This window comes from Hemitrygon akajei, chromosome 18 (assembly GCF_048418815.1).
Source record: "Hemitrygon akajei chromosome 18, sHemAka1.3, whole genome shotgun sequence".
NCBI classification, from domain to species: Eukaryota; Metazoa; Chordata; class Chondrichthyes; order Myliobatiformes; family Dasyatidae; genus Hemitrygon; species Hemitrygon akajei.
In genome coordinates, this window is record NC_133141.1 from 27,164,317 (window position 1) to 27,178,384 (window position 14,068).

Below are 14,068 nucleotides of genomic sequence, written 5' to 3' on the forward strand. Positions count from 1 at the left end.
AGACCCTGATGTTTCTGCCTCTACCACCACCCTAGGCAGTGCATTCCAGGCTCTGTGTGTAAATAAAATTGCCCTTCACATCTGCTTTGAAATTACTCCCTCTCACCTTAAGTGTATGACCTCTGGTATTAGACATTTCAACCCCGGCAAAAAGATACTGTCTGTCTACTCTATCTATCCCTCTTATAATCTTATAAACCTCTATTAGATCTCCCTTCAGCCTCCGCCATTTCAGAGAAAATAACTCATGTATGTCCAACCTCTCATTATAGCACATGCCCTCTAATCCAGGGAGCATCATGCTAAACCTTTTCTACACCCTCTCCAAAGCCTCGACACCTTTCCTGTAATGGGGTGACCAGGACTGTATCCAATACTCCAGATGCAGCCTAACTGGTGTTCAAAAAGCTGCAGCATAACTTCCTGACTTTTGAACTCAATTCCTAGACTAATAAAGGCACGTATGCCATATACCTTCTTAACCACCCCATCAACCCGTGCTGTGTTGCCACTTTCAAGAAGCTATAAACGTGGACCCCAAGATTCCTCTGTCATCAACACTGATAAGGGTCTTGCTCTTAACAGTGTGCTGTCTCTTTACATTTGCCCTACCGAGGTGCAACACCTCACATTTGTCCAGGTTAAACTCCATCTGCCATTTCTCCGCCCTTATCTGCAATTGATCTGTATTGCGCTGTATTCTTTGCCAGTCTTCTTATGCTATCCACAACTCCACTAATCTTCATATCATCTGCAAAATTACTAACCCATCCATTTATATTCTCATCCAGGTCATTTGTATACATCACAAACAGCAGAGGCCCTGGTGTAGAGGTTGCAATGTTGTAGAAGAGAGGAGCCTACAAGAATAAGCATATAGATCCCTGAAAATTGGCGTCACGGGTAGACAGGGTGGTAAAGAAGGCTTTTGGCATGCTGTCCTTCATCAGTCAGGGCATTAAGTATAGAAGCTGAGATGTTATGTTGCAGTTATACAAGACATTGTTGAGGCTGCATTTGAAGCGTTGTGTTCAGTTTTAGTCACCCTGCTATAGGAAAGATGTCATTATGCTGGAAAGAGTGCAGAGGATATTTATGAGGATGTTGCCAGGACTCAACAGACTGAGTTGTGGAGAGAGATTGAGAGGTTAGAATTTATTTATTAGAGCACAGGAGAATGAGAGGAGATCCTATAGAGGTGGATGAACCATGAGGGCATAGATAGGGTGAATACGCATAGTCTTTTTCCCAGATTTGGGGAATCAAGAACAAGATGGCATAGGTTAAAGTTGAGAGGGCAGATCTTTTATAGGAACATGAGAGGCAACTTTTTTACCCAGAATGTGGTGGGTATTGATGCACCATCAAAAACTCTCAGAGACGGGCGGCAAAAGATAGGCTTTTATTAGCTGCAAACGTGACCACGACATCCTGGAGACTGAGGGAGGAGCACTGCCTCCAATCGCCTTTATACAGGGGTCTGTGGGAGGAGCCACAGGAGCAGTCAGCAGAGGGGCGTGTCCAGACAGGTATACACATAGTTTACCACAGGTATATAGAACCAGCTGCCAGAGGAAGCAGTTGAGGTGGATACATTAACAACATTTAAAAGATACTTGGACTGGTACATGGATAGGAAAGATTTAGAGGGATATGGGCCAAACGCAGGATATTGGGACCACCTTAGATGGTAATCCTGGTCTGCGTGGACCAGTTGGGCCAAGGACTTGTTTCTGGGCTGCATGAACATGTGACACTATGAGGTTGATACTTACTGCTCATTGTCTCCTGTGATTTCTCTTTTCTCAGAAACAAAGGAAAACTTCTCTTCCCTGGTCACAGTGGTAGTCCCAGTTGTGGTGCTGTGTGTTCTGGTAGTCCTGTTGCTGCTGTTCCACCAGAAACTCTGTAAAAACAAAATGATGCCATTTTTGAACAAGGACGAAGAACTGAACCAGACAGAAATGCTGAAAATAGCTGAGCTTGGAGACAACACAATTGGCGTAAGTTTTCAGTCTCTCCTTGCCTGCAGAATTCTGTAAACGTAGCATAGAAGGGAAACAAGAGTTGGCACGATTGACCAACTGTGAAGTTGCTCTCTGAGGAAGAGCAGGTAAAATGTTTCTGAAAGAGCAAACTGGGAGCGTCCTTTCCTTTGGTCTGTGAGTAACAAAATGTCCAGGAGCTGGGAAACACAAACGCTGGCTTAATGCAGGGCAGGTTAAGAGTGAAACAACTCTATGGATGTTCATCACAGCAGGGAACACAATAGCCCTATCAGCTGTTGAAGGGTACAAATGGAAAAGGAATGGGTGGTTCTAAAGGGCTATTGGCACAGTGAGGTTTACTGTCACCCTCTGTAATTACAGTCATATCTTGCTAACACAAAGAAATGTACATCGGGGCAAATTCAATTCTCATCCAACCAGCAGACCCTCTTGCCACCTGGACTGTTCGGTATAACAGACTGGAAATTCCCGACCACTTTATTATTTCCACTCCTCTTTCTCCTAATCCATGTGATTCATGGTGGGGGAGGCATCTTCACTAAGATGTTATACAAATGCTAATGTCGGTGAGTGACAGTGGTCACCAGCAGTGACGTGAGTTACTACTAAGCCTGGCTCTTCCTTCACCTACCACCAATATCTCCCTTACTACCATACGTCACCGAGCACCCATCTCTGAATTCCAGTCGTAGAGTCATAGAGCCATACAGAATGGAAACTGGCCCTTCGGCCCAAGATGTCCTTGCCGACTGTGTTGCCCAGTAAGATAGTCCCACTTGCCTGCATTTGGCCCATAGCCCTCTAAACTTCACCTATCCACGTACTAATCTTAGATGGCTTTTAAATGCTGCCAATATTCCCACCTCAATCACTATGGAGCTCACTCCAAGTATGCACCGTTCTTTGTGTGAGAAAGATGCCCCTGAGATCTCTTTTAAATCTCACCCTTTGATCTTAAACCTATGCCCTCTTTCCTTGAAGAAGATGGCAGTTTGTCATCGAAACATCGGTTATAATCGATACCTGTACTCAGCTGGAAGCCTGAAAGAGTTTATTCATCTTTACTCGTCCCTGGTGAAAAGACTACGTGATTTCATCCTGTCTATGCTCTTCATGATTCTATATACAGCACCTCTATCAGGTCACCACTCAATCTCCCACGTTTCAGAGAATAAATATGTACCTAGTCTATGCAACCCCTCCTGTAATTGAGGCCCCCAAGTCCAGGTAACATCCTGGCAAACCTTTTCTGCACTTTTTCTTGTTTAATAAGATCTTTCTCTAACAGAGTGACCAAAATTGTTCACGGTACTCCAAGTGTTCCCTCTCCAGTGCCTTATATAATTCCTGAGAAAGAGGATTGGATATTATGTTCCCAAATTCTTCCAACTATATGAGGAATATAAGAGAATCCCACATGGAGCAAGAGGGTTTATCGGCCTCTTTCTGTGATGTCACGTACAATTTTGTTAAACAATGATGTCTTCAACTGCTGTTCATGTCTTGTGAGTTCTTGCAAAGAATTGCTCTAATCCTTAATTAAAATGCCTCTTTTTTGTTTCTCACCTTAGGACCTGTTTGATCATTCCTGCACCTCTGGTAGTGGCTCTGGTCTCCCTTTCCTTGTTCAGAGAACAGTGGCCAGGCAAATCACACTGATCGAATGTGTAGGTTAGTACAAACTATTCCAAGCACCCTCTTTACCTTCTTAGAATTCATTTTCATGCTTTGTTAACCTTAGCATCGTGCCTTGAGGGGGAAAGCATTTTAATGAAGGGTCTGAAACGCAGTAAGATGTGGAGGGAGCTGGTTGGAGAGATATGTCTTAGATTGTTCTGGGTTAAGCTATGCCAAGCTGTATGGATTCCTTCTGTTAAAACAGTACTGCATTTACATGGTGTCTTTCATTACCTCAGGATACTTCAAAGCATTTTATGCCCAATTGACTTGTAGTGAGGCAAGAAACAGTTCCCAATTTTTCCCATTGTCATCACAAACAAAACACAATGTTCTTAGTCAGAATTGGAATCAGGTTTATAATCACTGACAAACTGTATGTCGTGAAGTGTGTTGGTTAACACTAGCAGCACGGTGTACATGGTATAATATAAATCTTAAGAAATGAGAAATATATATAAAAATTGAATAAGTAGTGTAGAAAGAGAGCAAAAATAGTGAGGTGATGTTCATGGGTTCAGTGCCCATTCAGAATCGGATGGCAGAGGGGAAGAAGCTGTTTCTAAAATGTTGAGTGTGTGTCTTCAGGTTCCTGTACCTCCTCCCTGATGGTACCAATGAGAAGAGGGCCTGTCCTGGGTGATGGGGGTTCTTAGTGATGAACGCCGCCTTTTTGAGGCATTGCTTTTTGAAGGTGTTCTCAGTGCGGGGGAGGCTAGTGCCCATGATGGAACTGGCTGAGTTTACAACTTTCTGCAGCTTTTCCTGATCTTGTGCAGTGACTCTCCATACAAGACAGTGGTGCAACCAGTTAGAATGGTCTCCACAGTACATCAGTAGAAATTCACTTGAGTCTCTGATGACATACTAATTCTCCTCAAACTCCTAATGAAATGTAGCTGCTGTTGTGCACTCTTCATAATTGCATCAATATGTTGGGCCCAGGATAGATCCTCAGAGATGTTGACACCCAGGAACTTGAAACTGCTCACCCTTTCCATTTCTGATCCCTCGATGACGACTGTTGTGTGTTTCTTCGACTTCCCGTTCCTGAAGTCCACAATCAATTCTTTGGTCTTACTCATGTTAAGTGCAAGGTTGTTGTTTCAACACCACTCAACAAGCTGATCTACCCCACTCCTGTACGCCTCCTCGTCACCGTCTGAGATTCTACTGAAATTGGCATTTTCATAGGTGCTGTTTGTGCTGTGTCTACCATCTCAGTCATGGGTGGCTAGGCACAGCGGACAGCCGAGTCACACATGACTACCAACTCCCAAGTACTGCCAGTTACCCTGCACCTCTGCAGCGAGTATATGTACTGACCAAAGAGTGCTGAGCTTCCAATTAATGGGAATTAGAAGGAATTAAAAGTCAGTGGACAACACGGTCAGCTAATGGGCTGGAGGGGGTGAGCGGATTCACCCAGCTGGAGTAAACATGCTATTCTTGAACAATCAAAACTCATTTGCTCAGCAACGAGGGTCAACTTAAACAGCACAGTGTCACATGCAATCTACAAAGTGTATTTGAAAAGAGACATAAAAGCTCGAGAGAAACAGTTCTCAGGACCAAAACGACGACAGTGATTCCCCATACAAGCAACATGATTGCCTTCAGCCAAGTCAGGTAAATAAAAGAGAGTTAAGGATCATTCTCTGCCATTTATAGTAACATCGTCTTCAGGTGTGTGTGACGGAGGCCTTATTTAAGCCTGTCTATTTCAGTAGAAATGATGGTCTTGTTGTAAGCAGCCCATTGCCTCAGCATGGCAGTGTTCCAGTCTACAGAATGGGACTTGAACCAGAAACCTTCTGAGTCAGTGGCAATAGCCATTCCTACTGAGTCGCATTAACTTAGCCTGTGGATCAAAGAGTAATGCATACAAAGTGCTGGAAGAACTCAGCGGGTCAGGCAGCATCTGCGGAAAGGAATAAACTGTGTTTTGGGCTGAGACCCTTCATCAGTGTTATGTTTTGTAACTTCAAAACTAATTGAAAGAAAAACACAAGCCCAGGGATGAATGTGTCTACTTAATTTTTACTTTAGTGAAGCACGCACATATGACATGGTGATGTGTGCCATTCATGTACTTTTACACATAACCTGTAATGACTTAAGTAAACAACAAAGAGTGCTTAGTCAAACAATATATGTACTATACTACTGAAATATTAAATGCACAACACTCTTCCCAGCTTAGCTGTAAGATAATTATATATTTTACGTGCAGTATATAGTACCCAGAGAAAACCCACACGTTCCATGGGGAGGACGTACAGAGACTCCTTACAGAACAGCACCAACTAGAACTGAACTCCGAACTTTGGAGCACCCCGAGTTGTATTAACCACGACACTACCATGGCGCACTTGTCTATTTTCCCCGACTCAGGTCAAATATTACCTCTGTTAAAAATCAGTTGACTCGGCTTCAATTCAAACTGGGCGTTTGGTGTACAGTTTGGTTCCACAGCGAGAAATGAATGTCCAACCTTCGCTGCCTCCCTTCCCACTGCAAAGCCACTGGAAAATCCCAGCTCCTGTTTCCTAATCTTTGTTTGCCTTTGCTTAGGGAAAGGACGCTACGGTGAAGTGTGGAGAGGCATGTGGCAGGGGGAAAATGTAGCCGTTAAGATCTTCTCTTCAAGAGATGAACAGTCCTGGTTTCGGGAGACAGAGATCTACAACACAGTCTTACTGAGGCACGATAACATTCTAGGTAAGTGCTGCAGAACTGGGAATGAGAGATCATCAGAGTGACCACATCTCACTGGGGGGTCACTCCCTCCATCCTCACAGTAGTCCAACCACAGCTCTACCTCGTCCTGAAAATGCACAAGCAACATAGTTCCAATATTATTTTAGCCCATTCTTTCCCTATGGAACTAATTTCATCCTATCTTAGCTTCTACCTTTCACTTCTTTCCCAGTCTCTTCCCACTCCTCCAACACCCTCTGTAACAACCTCCATCTTCCTGAGCTCAACCATCCCACTTTGAGTATTAACAGCAAGCCTTCAATATCTCTATCTACATCACAAGAGCCTGGGGCATTTCCCTTCATTGTTGAACCAAAACCCAACCTTCATCCCTGATTAAAAATATTGACTGTCCATTTACCTCCACAGTTGCTGCCTGGCCTGCTGAGTTCCTCCAGCATTTTTTGTGTTGCTCCAGATACCCGCATCTCCAGTTCTCTAGTTTTTTGTGTCTCTGTGATGTCGACTCAGGACTTTTTCTCTCTCAATTAGCATAGTCTGGCAACAGCTTGCAACACACAATGTTTCTTTGTCATCTTCTAAATGCAGGATGAATTGTTCGAACATCCCCATGGCAACACTGGCCTCACCCTATCACAGCTATTTTCCTTGTCCCATCCAGTCGTCTCCATCATCTTCTCTGTTTCTGAAAAACAATTTTCTCTCTCTTTCCCAGGTCCGAAACCTTAACCCTGTTCTTCCCTCGACTGGCTGACCTGCTGAGTGTTTCTAACAGTTTCTGTTTTTATTTCAGAATTCCGGCATCTGCAGTTTATTTGATTTTGAACTGATTCTCAACTACTTGCTATATCTTTGATTATACACAAACAAATCATGAACAACTGCTTTCTCCTTTGGTACACGAAATCCTGTAAAATCATCGTCAAGTTTTTCTTCAGGCACATTATCAAACATTCAGCTTATGGCAGCCATTCTTTAGTGTTGACGCTTCTACCTTCCCCCATCCTCGAGTAATGAACCAAAGAATGTCTTTCATGTTAAATTCTTTAATAAGTGTCTGTACAGAATTGCCAGCATTCACCTCATCTAACATACATTTCATGAATAATGAGCGATACTTGGCCTTGTAATTAAAAGTGGTGCTGAACCGTCAGTTTCTGGAAAATCGGTGGTCAACCTGTACTTCCATCAGTTCCCCCCTCAGTCTCTGATGCTGAAAAGAAAACCACCCAAGTTTCTCCTGCCTCTCCTTATAGTTCATACCCTTTAAAACATTGAACGGTACAGCACAGTACAGGCCCTTCAGCCCATAATGTTGTCCCGAACTTTTAGCCTACCTTAAGAACAATCTAAATCTTCCCTCCCATGTAGCCTTCCATTTTTCTATCATCTATGTGCCTATCTACATGCCAGTTTCTTAAATGTCCCCAATGTATCTGCCTCTCCCACCACCCATGGCAGGGTGTTCCAAGCACTCAATCACTTTCTGTGTAAAAAAAACCTGATTCTGACATCCTCCCTCTACTTTCCTGCAATCACATAAAACTTATGCCCCTTAATATTAGCCATTTTCGCCCTGGCAAAAAGACTCTGTCTCTCCACTTCATCTATGCCTTTTGCCATCTTGTACACCTCTATCAAGTCACCTCTCATCCTCCTTCGGTCCGGAGAGAAAAGTCCTAGCTCGCTGAATCTACCCTCATAAGACATGCTCTCAAATCCAGGCAGCATCCTTGCGCCCTTTCCAAGGCCTCCACGTCTCTCCTGTAATGGGGCACGTTGATGCATTTCAGGGAAAACGCGCTCATACAAGAGGGAGAGAAATGCACATGAGTATTTGCTGACAGAGTGAGAGAGTAGGATGGGAAGAACTAGTGTGGAACAAAAACACTTTCTTGGGCCAGTGGGTTCATAATGTCCATTCTGTGGAACGTGAGCAAGCTCCCCACTCCTCCCCACCTAACTCCTCTCCCACGTGCTGTACTCCGTGACACAGCATGAAAATTTTGGGATGCCCAACACATTCTAACCAGTTGTGCTTGCCTCCTCCCTCCCCAGGCTTCATCGCCTCAGACATGACGTCCAGAAACTCAAGCACCCAGCTCTGGCTCATAACCCACTACCATGAGAACGGATCACTGTACGACTACCTTCAGTGCAACGCTGTCAACACGCAGGGCTGCATGAAGCTTGCACTTTCCATCATCAGCGGCCTGGTCCACTTACACGCAGAAATCATTGGAACACCGGGCAAAGCAGCCATCGCCCACCGGGACCTGAAAAGCAGAAATATTCTTGTCAAGAGAAACAAGCAATGCTGCATAGCAGACTTAGGTAACAACTACTCTCCAGATATGCTCTCTCCAGTGCCTCCTTTAATGAAGTTGGGTAAACAAGCAAAGCAACATCCTGCTCAGTTCTTCGCGGTTCAACATCCTTCACCTTACATTTTGTCTTCCAGTCACGAAGAAGCTTCAGTTCCCTTCTTGTGCCAAGCATTTTCCTGCACATCAATAACCCCAGTGCTCCTGTGTCTCGGAAGGCTGCTTCAGCCCACTGCCCACACTCCTGGACATGGATGCAGGGGTCCTCTGGTCTCCAGCTGTCCTGACATCCTGGTGGCCAGTGATGACTGTCTACCTGCTTTACTGATGCTGCTTCCTACCTGCTCGCCATTGATCAAAACTTACACAGCCGCTCTGCTCTCTGTTCAACACCATGGGCAGCTTCCCTTCCGATTGGATCCCCCTTTTAGACCATAAGACATAGGAGCAGAATTAGGCCATTTGGCCCATCGAGTCTCCTTCACTGTTCCACCATGGTTGATTTATTGTCCCTCTCAACCCGATTCTCCTTCCTTCCCCCTGTAACCTTTAACGCCCTGACTAATCAAGAACCTAGCAACCTCCACTTTAAATATACCCAATGACTTGGTCTCTATAGCCGTCTGTGGCAATGAACTCCACAGATTCACCACCCTCTTACTAAAGAAATTACCCCTCACCCCTGTTCGAAAGGGACATCCTTGCATTCTGAGACTGTGCCCCTTGCTTCAACATTCAGGCAAAATGGATGTAGAGGCCCCAACAGAAGGTCTTCTACCAGGAGAGTGAGAGTGAGCAGGCCAAATCCTGGACACCTTCAGAAATGAGCACACACACACACACACTCACTTTCAAGCACACATATTTAGGCACACGTGTGTACACACTCTCATTTGCACTCGCAACTGCACTTGCACACCCACAAACACACTCATATTCTGACCGAGGTTTCTGGAATTGTGGTGAGGCGCAGGAACCTCGGCTGATCTTTTCTCCCTCAGGGGGCACTGGCGGTCTGTTGTAGTTGGCACACTGCCCAGACTCCGCTCACCACCTCTGAACAGGTGAGCTTGAACACGGCGCTCATTTGTCTGCATAATGAACTAAAATACAAGCTTTCATTAAAGTGATGCGATAGAAGGTGGGCATCAACGGCAAGACCAGCATTTATTCCCCTATTCCCCATCTCCCCACTGCCCTCGAAAAGGTGGGGGGGTGGGGGAAGCCATCTCTTTCAACTGCTACAGTCCTTCTTGTGAAGGTTCTCCCACAGTGCTGTTGGGGAGGAAAGAAAGGATGAGGATATCATTGGGTGCACTGGTTATTTTGATGGAGTAAGCTCGGGGATGACACGCCATCATAATATATTGTTATTGCGTTTTGAGGTTTCCTTATTCACGTTCCCTCCTTTCTCTCTCATAAAATCTCCTGATGGTTTTCATGGGCGGCACGGTAGCATAGCGGTCGGCGCACAACCTCGCAGGTTCAATTCCGGCTGCTGTCGGTAAGGAGTTTGTACGTTCCCCATATGACCACCTGGGTTTCGTCCGGGTGCTCCGGTTTCCTCCCACATTCCAAAGACGTACGGAGTTAGTAGGGTAATTGGTCACTTGGGAGTAATTGGAGGGCATGGGCTCATTTCCAGTACAAGAAGAACTGATGCTGCATAAAAAACACAATAAGATAAAGAACACAATAAAAAACAATCAATATAAATATATAGATAGCTTATATACACAGATTGATTGTATTTTGGGAGGCACAGGAGTGTCTGTACATGAGGTGACAACAGGAAATGATAAAGTAGTGGTGGTTGGAGGTGTGGAGGGGTGGGTTAGTGGGTGGAGGTGTTGATCAATCTTACTACTTGGGGAAAGTAACTGTTTTACTGTCCTTTTTCTGGCACCCTTGTGTATATACCTCCTTGATGGCGGGTAGGCTGGTGCCAGTGATGTGTTGGGCAGTTTTGACTGCCCGGTGTCGAACCTTCCAGTCCGCCACAGTGTAGTTTCCGTACCACGAAGTGACGCAGCATGTTAGGATGCTCTCTAGTGTGCATCTGTAGATTGACGTGAGTATGGATGTGCACAGTCCAGCTCTCTTCAGCCTCCTCAGAAAGCAGAATGTTAGTGAGTTTTCCTGACTGTGTGAAATGTGTTCTGGGACCGTGAGAGGTTGTATAATCCAGTGCAGTGCTGATGAAGGTGTTATCCTTCAAGTACAGTGTTAAATTAAAATCCCCCCTCTCTGTTCCGCTGCATTAGTTGGGGTTGTTGGAAGCACACCTGTATTTGCATCAAATAAAGTTGACTCAATCGCACACAGTGGCATAAAAACTGAAAACACTGAGACAGCAGCTTCCCACAGCACTATTTTAAAGAAGATTTTGGGAAGTAGCACTGATGGTCTAGCCAATGCTCTTCCCTCTATCAACATTACCAATGCCCACTTTCTGGTTAGTATTGCATGCACTGGCTTTCTGCGTGCGTATAGGTACATTTCAAAACTTCGAACACTTCAAAAAGTGATTGCAAAGCTGTCAGGGCCACCTTGACGTTGTGAAAGGTGCAGTGGAATGCCAGTTTCCCTGTCACTCTGTATTTCATGGCTCCGTATGGAGATAAAATTACCAGCAGAACAAATGACTTTGTCGCTCAGTTACTGCCACACACAAACTTAGTGCTGTGTGTATCAACTTAACAACCACTGTTCAAAGTGATCCATGTTAAAATGTGACACAAGTCTGGTGAGCTACTATTTTAATTTACTCTTTCTTGGTGCTTTTGTTGTGCAGGTGATAAGGATGATGCTGTGCGTGGAAGATCCCTCACAACCGATTTGTGTTTCTAGGCATACCGTGAGGCCAGTCTTGAAGGACAAACATGCAAAAAAAAAGCGCCAGTTTCCTGCATGCACTAAGTTCTTGTGTGGAGTGAACTGCCATAATGAAATATTAACCAACAAGGAACAAGATTATTGTACACTTTCAGCAAATTACTTGTATGCATTTGATAGCCAATCAGTAGCAAGCTGTCTGATGCAATGATTTGTCAACTGGCGGCAAAATTGCATGCATGCATTTGCCAGCAAATCAGCAGTAACAATTGGCTTTATGCAAACGAAAGCCAATGAGAAACAAGTTGCGAGTGATTAGCAAGCTTTAGCCAATCAGTAGCAACTGCCTAATCACATGCAACAGCCAATTTAACGCAAATTACCACTTTAGTCAATTAAGCAGGGTCTAAATACAAACATTATCCTGCCAGCAACTGAGTCTAGATGCCGGCTTGTCCAATCAGCTAATTGCCAAGATTAAATCCACGGACAACGTTGACAGGTTGCAAGTGTACAAATGCTGTCCAATCAGCACGTTGCCTGTAACGTTCAGCAGCAAGCTGCTTCTGCTCAACAGCTTATTGGTTGAAAGCAATCAGTAGCCAATGAGCCGCAAAGCTGCCTGTAAACAAGAAGCAAGTTACCTGCAACTCAACAGCAGTTTGTCTGTCAATCGGTGGCGAGTTTTCTGTAGATCAATAACAGATCACCTGTAAATCCAAATGCTGGAGGAACTTAGCAGGTCAGGCAGCATCTGATGAGGGGAATAAAGAAATGCCGTTTTGGGCTGAGACCCTTCATCAGGATTCCTGATTAAATTAACAAAATGCCATCAGTAGTCAATCAGCAACAAGTCGACTGTAAAACAACAGCAGATTGGCCCAATGCAGGCAGCAGTCAATTTGCAGTAAGTTGCCTGTCAGTCAACAGCAAGTCGCTTGTAAATAAACAGCACGTTGCCTGTAAATAAACAGCAAGTCGCTTGTAAATAAACAGCACGTTGCCTGTAAATAAACAGCAAGTCGCCTGTAAATAAACAGCAAGTCGCCTGTAAATAAACAGCAAGTCGCCTGTAAATAAACAGCACATTGCCTGTAAATAAACAGCAAGTCGCCTGTAAATAAACAGCACGTTGCCTGTAAATAAACAGCAAGTCGCCTGTAAATAAACAGTACATTGCCTGTAAATACGCAACATTACCTGTAGATGAGGGGTAAGTTGGCCGAATGCAATCAGTTGCCTCAACAGCAAGCTGCCTGTAAATATGCCAAAATGCGATCAGCAGTAAGGTGTCTATAAATCACCAGACAGTTGATTGTAAATCAACAGCAGGTTGCCTGTGCACAAGCAGTGAAACGCCTGCAAATCAGCTGTCAAGCTGTGAACTGTCAGATTACAGTCAATAGTCGATGAGCATCATTCCGGTTGTTTGTAGGCAGCAAGCTGGCTGGACACAATCGGTAAGCAATCATCAGTAACTGTTCTCTATCTAATCAGCGGCAAGCAATTGGTAACAGGTCAACACATCTTGCACATTCGTTGGCCATCAGCCTTTCCGTGTAGTTTTTCATTGATCCTATTGTATTTCTTTATTCTACTGAGAATGCTCGCAAGAAAATGAATCTCAGGGTAGTATATGGATTCATATATATGTACTTTGATAATAAACTTACAAGGGGGAAGAACGCGCAAACAATGAGAGTCAGACTTGGCTGTGAGAATGTGGATGAGTGGGTCGGGTGACCGGTTTTTTTACGGAAGTGTTGCACGGCATTGAATCAGATGAATGCTTTGTATGAACACTGCATTTGATTGTAACAACTAGTCGTGCCAGGGTTGTGCTCTCCTTCCTGGCACAGGTATTGGTGGGGGCTTTGTGGGCCTCTAGAACGGTGGTGGCATATTTTCCCACTTCCTGGGGGAGTTGTACCTGAGCAGTATTGAGGTTAAGTTTTCTAAGTACACTGGCGACAGCCACACACATTGACCAAATCCGATCTTCCTTTCCTTGATATGTCTGTGCCTCAGTCTGACGTAACGTTTTCCAAGTCATCGTAACATTCTCCTTCACCGCACTACAGGTTTGGCTGTCATGCACTCTCAGAACAACGACTTCCTGGACATTGGAAACAACCCTAAAGTGGGGACCAAGCGTTACATGGCCCCAGAGGTCCTGGATGAGACCATCCGCACCGATCGTTTTGAGTCGTACAAGTGGACAGATGTCTGGGCATTTGGTCTTGTGCTGTGGGAGATTGCCAGGAGGACGGTGACCAATGGTAAGTGCCATCGAGGGGACGGGCGTGCTGTTGGGAAATATTAGTAGCGGGGCCTTGAAGTAGAGTGAAGCATGGGAGCATGAAGAAATCACCCATTCTGGCATTTAAGGAGTTATAGAGTTCCTGTTCCCCCCAGTTCCAGAGATCCAGATTTAATCCTGACCTGCGGAGAGTTGGTGGGAATGTGGGGAGAATCAGCTGTTACAGGGAACAATAAAGGGCT

General features: G+C 44.8%; 1 protein-coding gene across 3 annotated transcripts in view; it reads left to right on the forward strand.

Annotated features, from left to right (window-relative positions):
* The window catches only part of LOC140741218 (activin receptor type-1-like), a 109,691-nt gene that overhangs the window by 58,053 nt on the left and 37,570 nt on the right, over nucleotides 1-14,068 (forward strand). For all 3 annotated transcript variants that reach the window (XM_073071163.1, XM_073071164.1, XM_073071165.1), the window contains 5 exons: nucleotides 1,810-2,003; nucleotides 3,581-3,680; nucleotides 6,261-6,407; nucleotides 8,466-8,741; nucleotides 13,648-13,845. In XM_073071163.1, coding sequence (XP_072927264.1) covers nucleotides 1,810-2,003; nucleotides 3,581-3,680; nucleotides 6,261-6,407; nucleotides 8,466-8,741; nucleotides 13,648-13,845 — 915 coding nt within the window. The remainder of the gene's footprint in view (nucleotides 1-1,809; nucleotides 2,004-3,580; nucleotides 3,681-6,260; nucleotides 6,408-8,465; nucleotides 8,742-13,647; nucleotides 13,846-14,068) is intronic.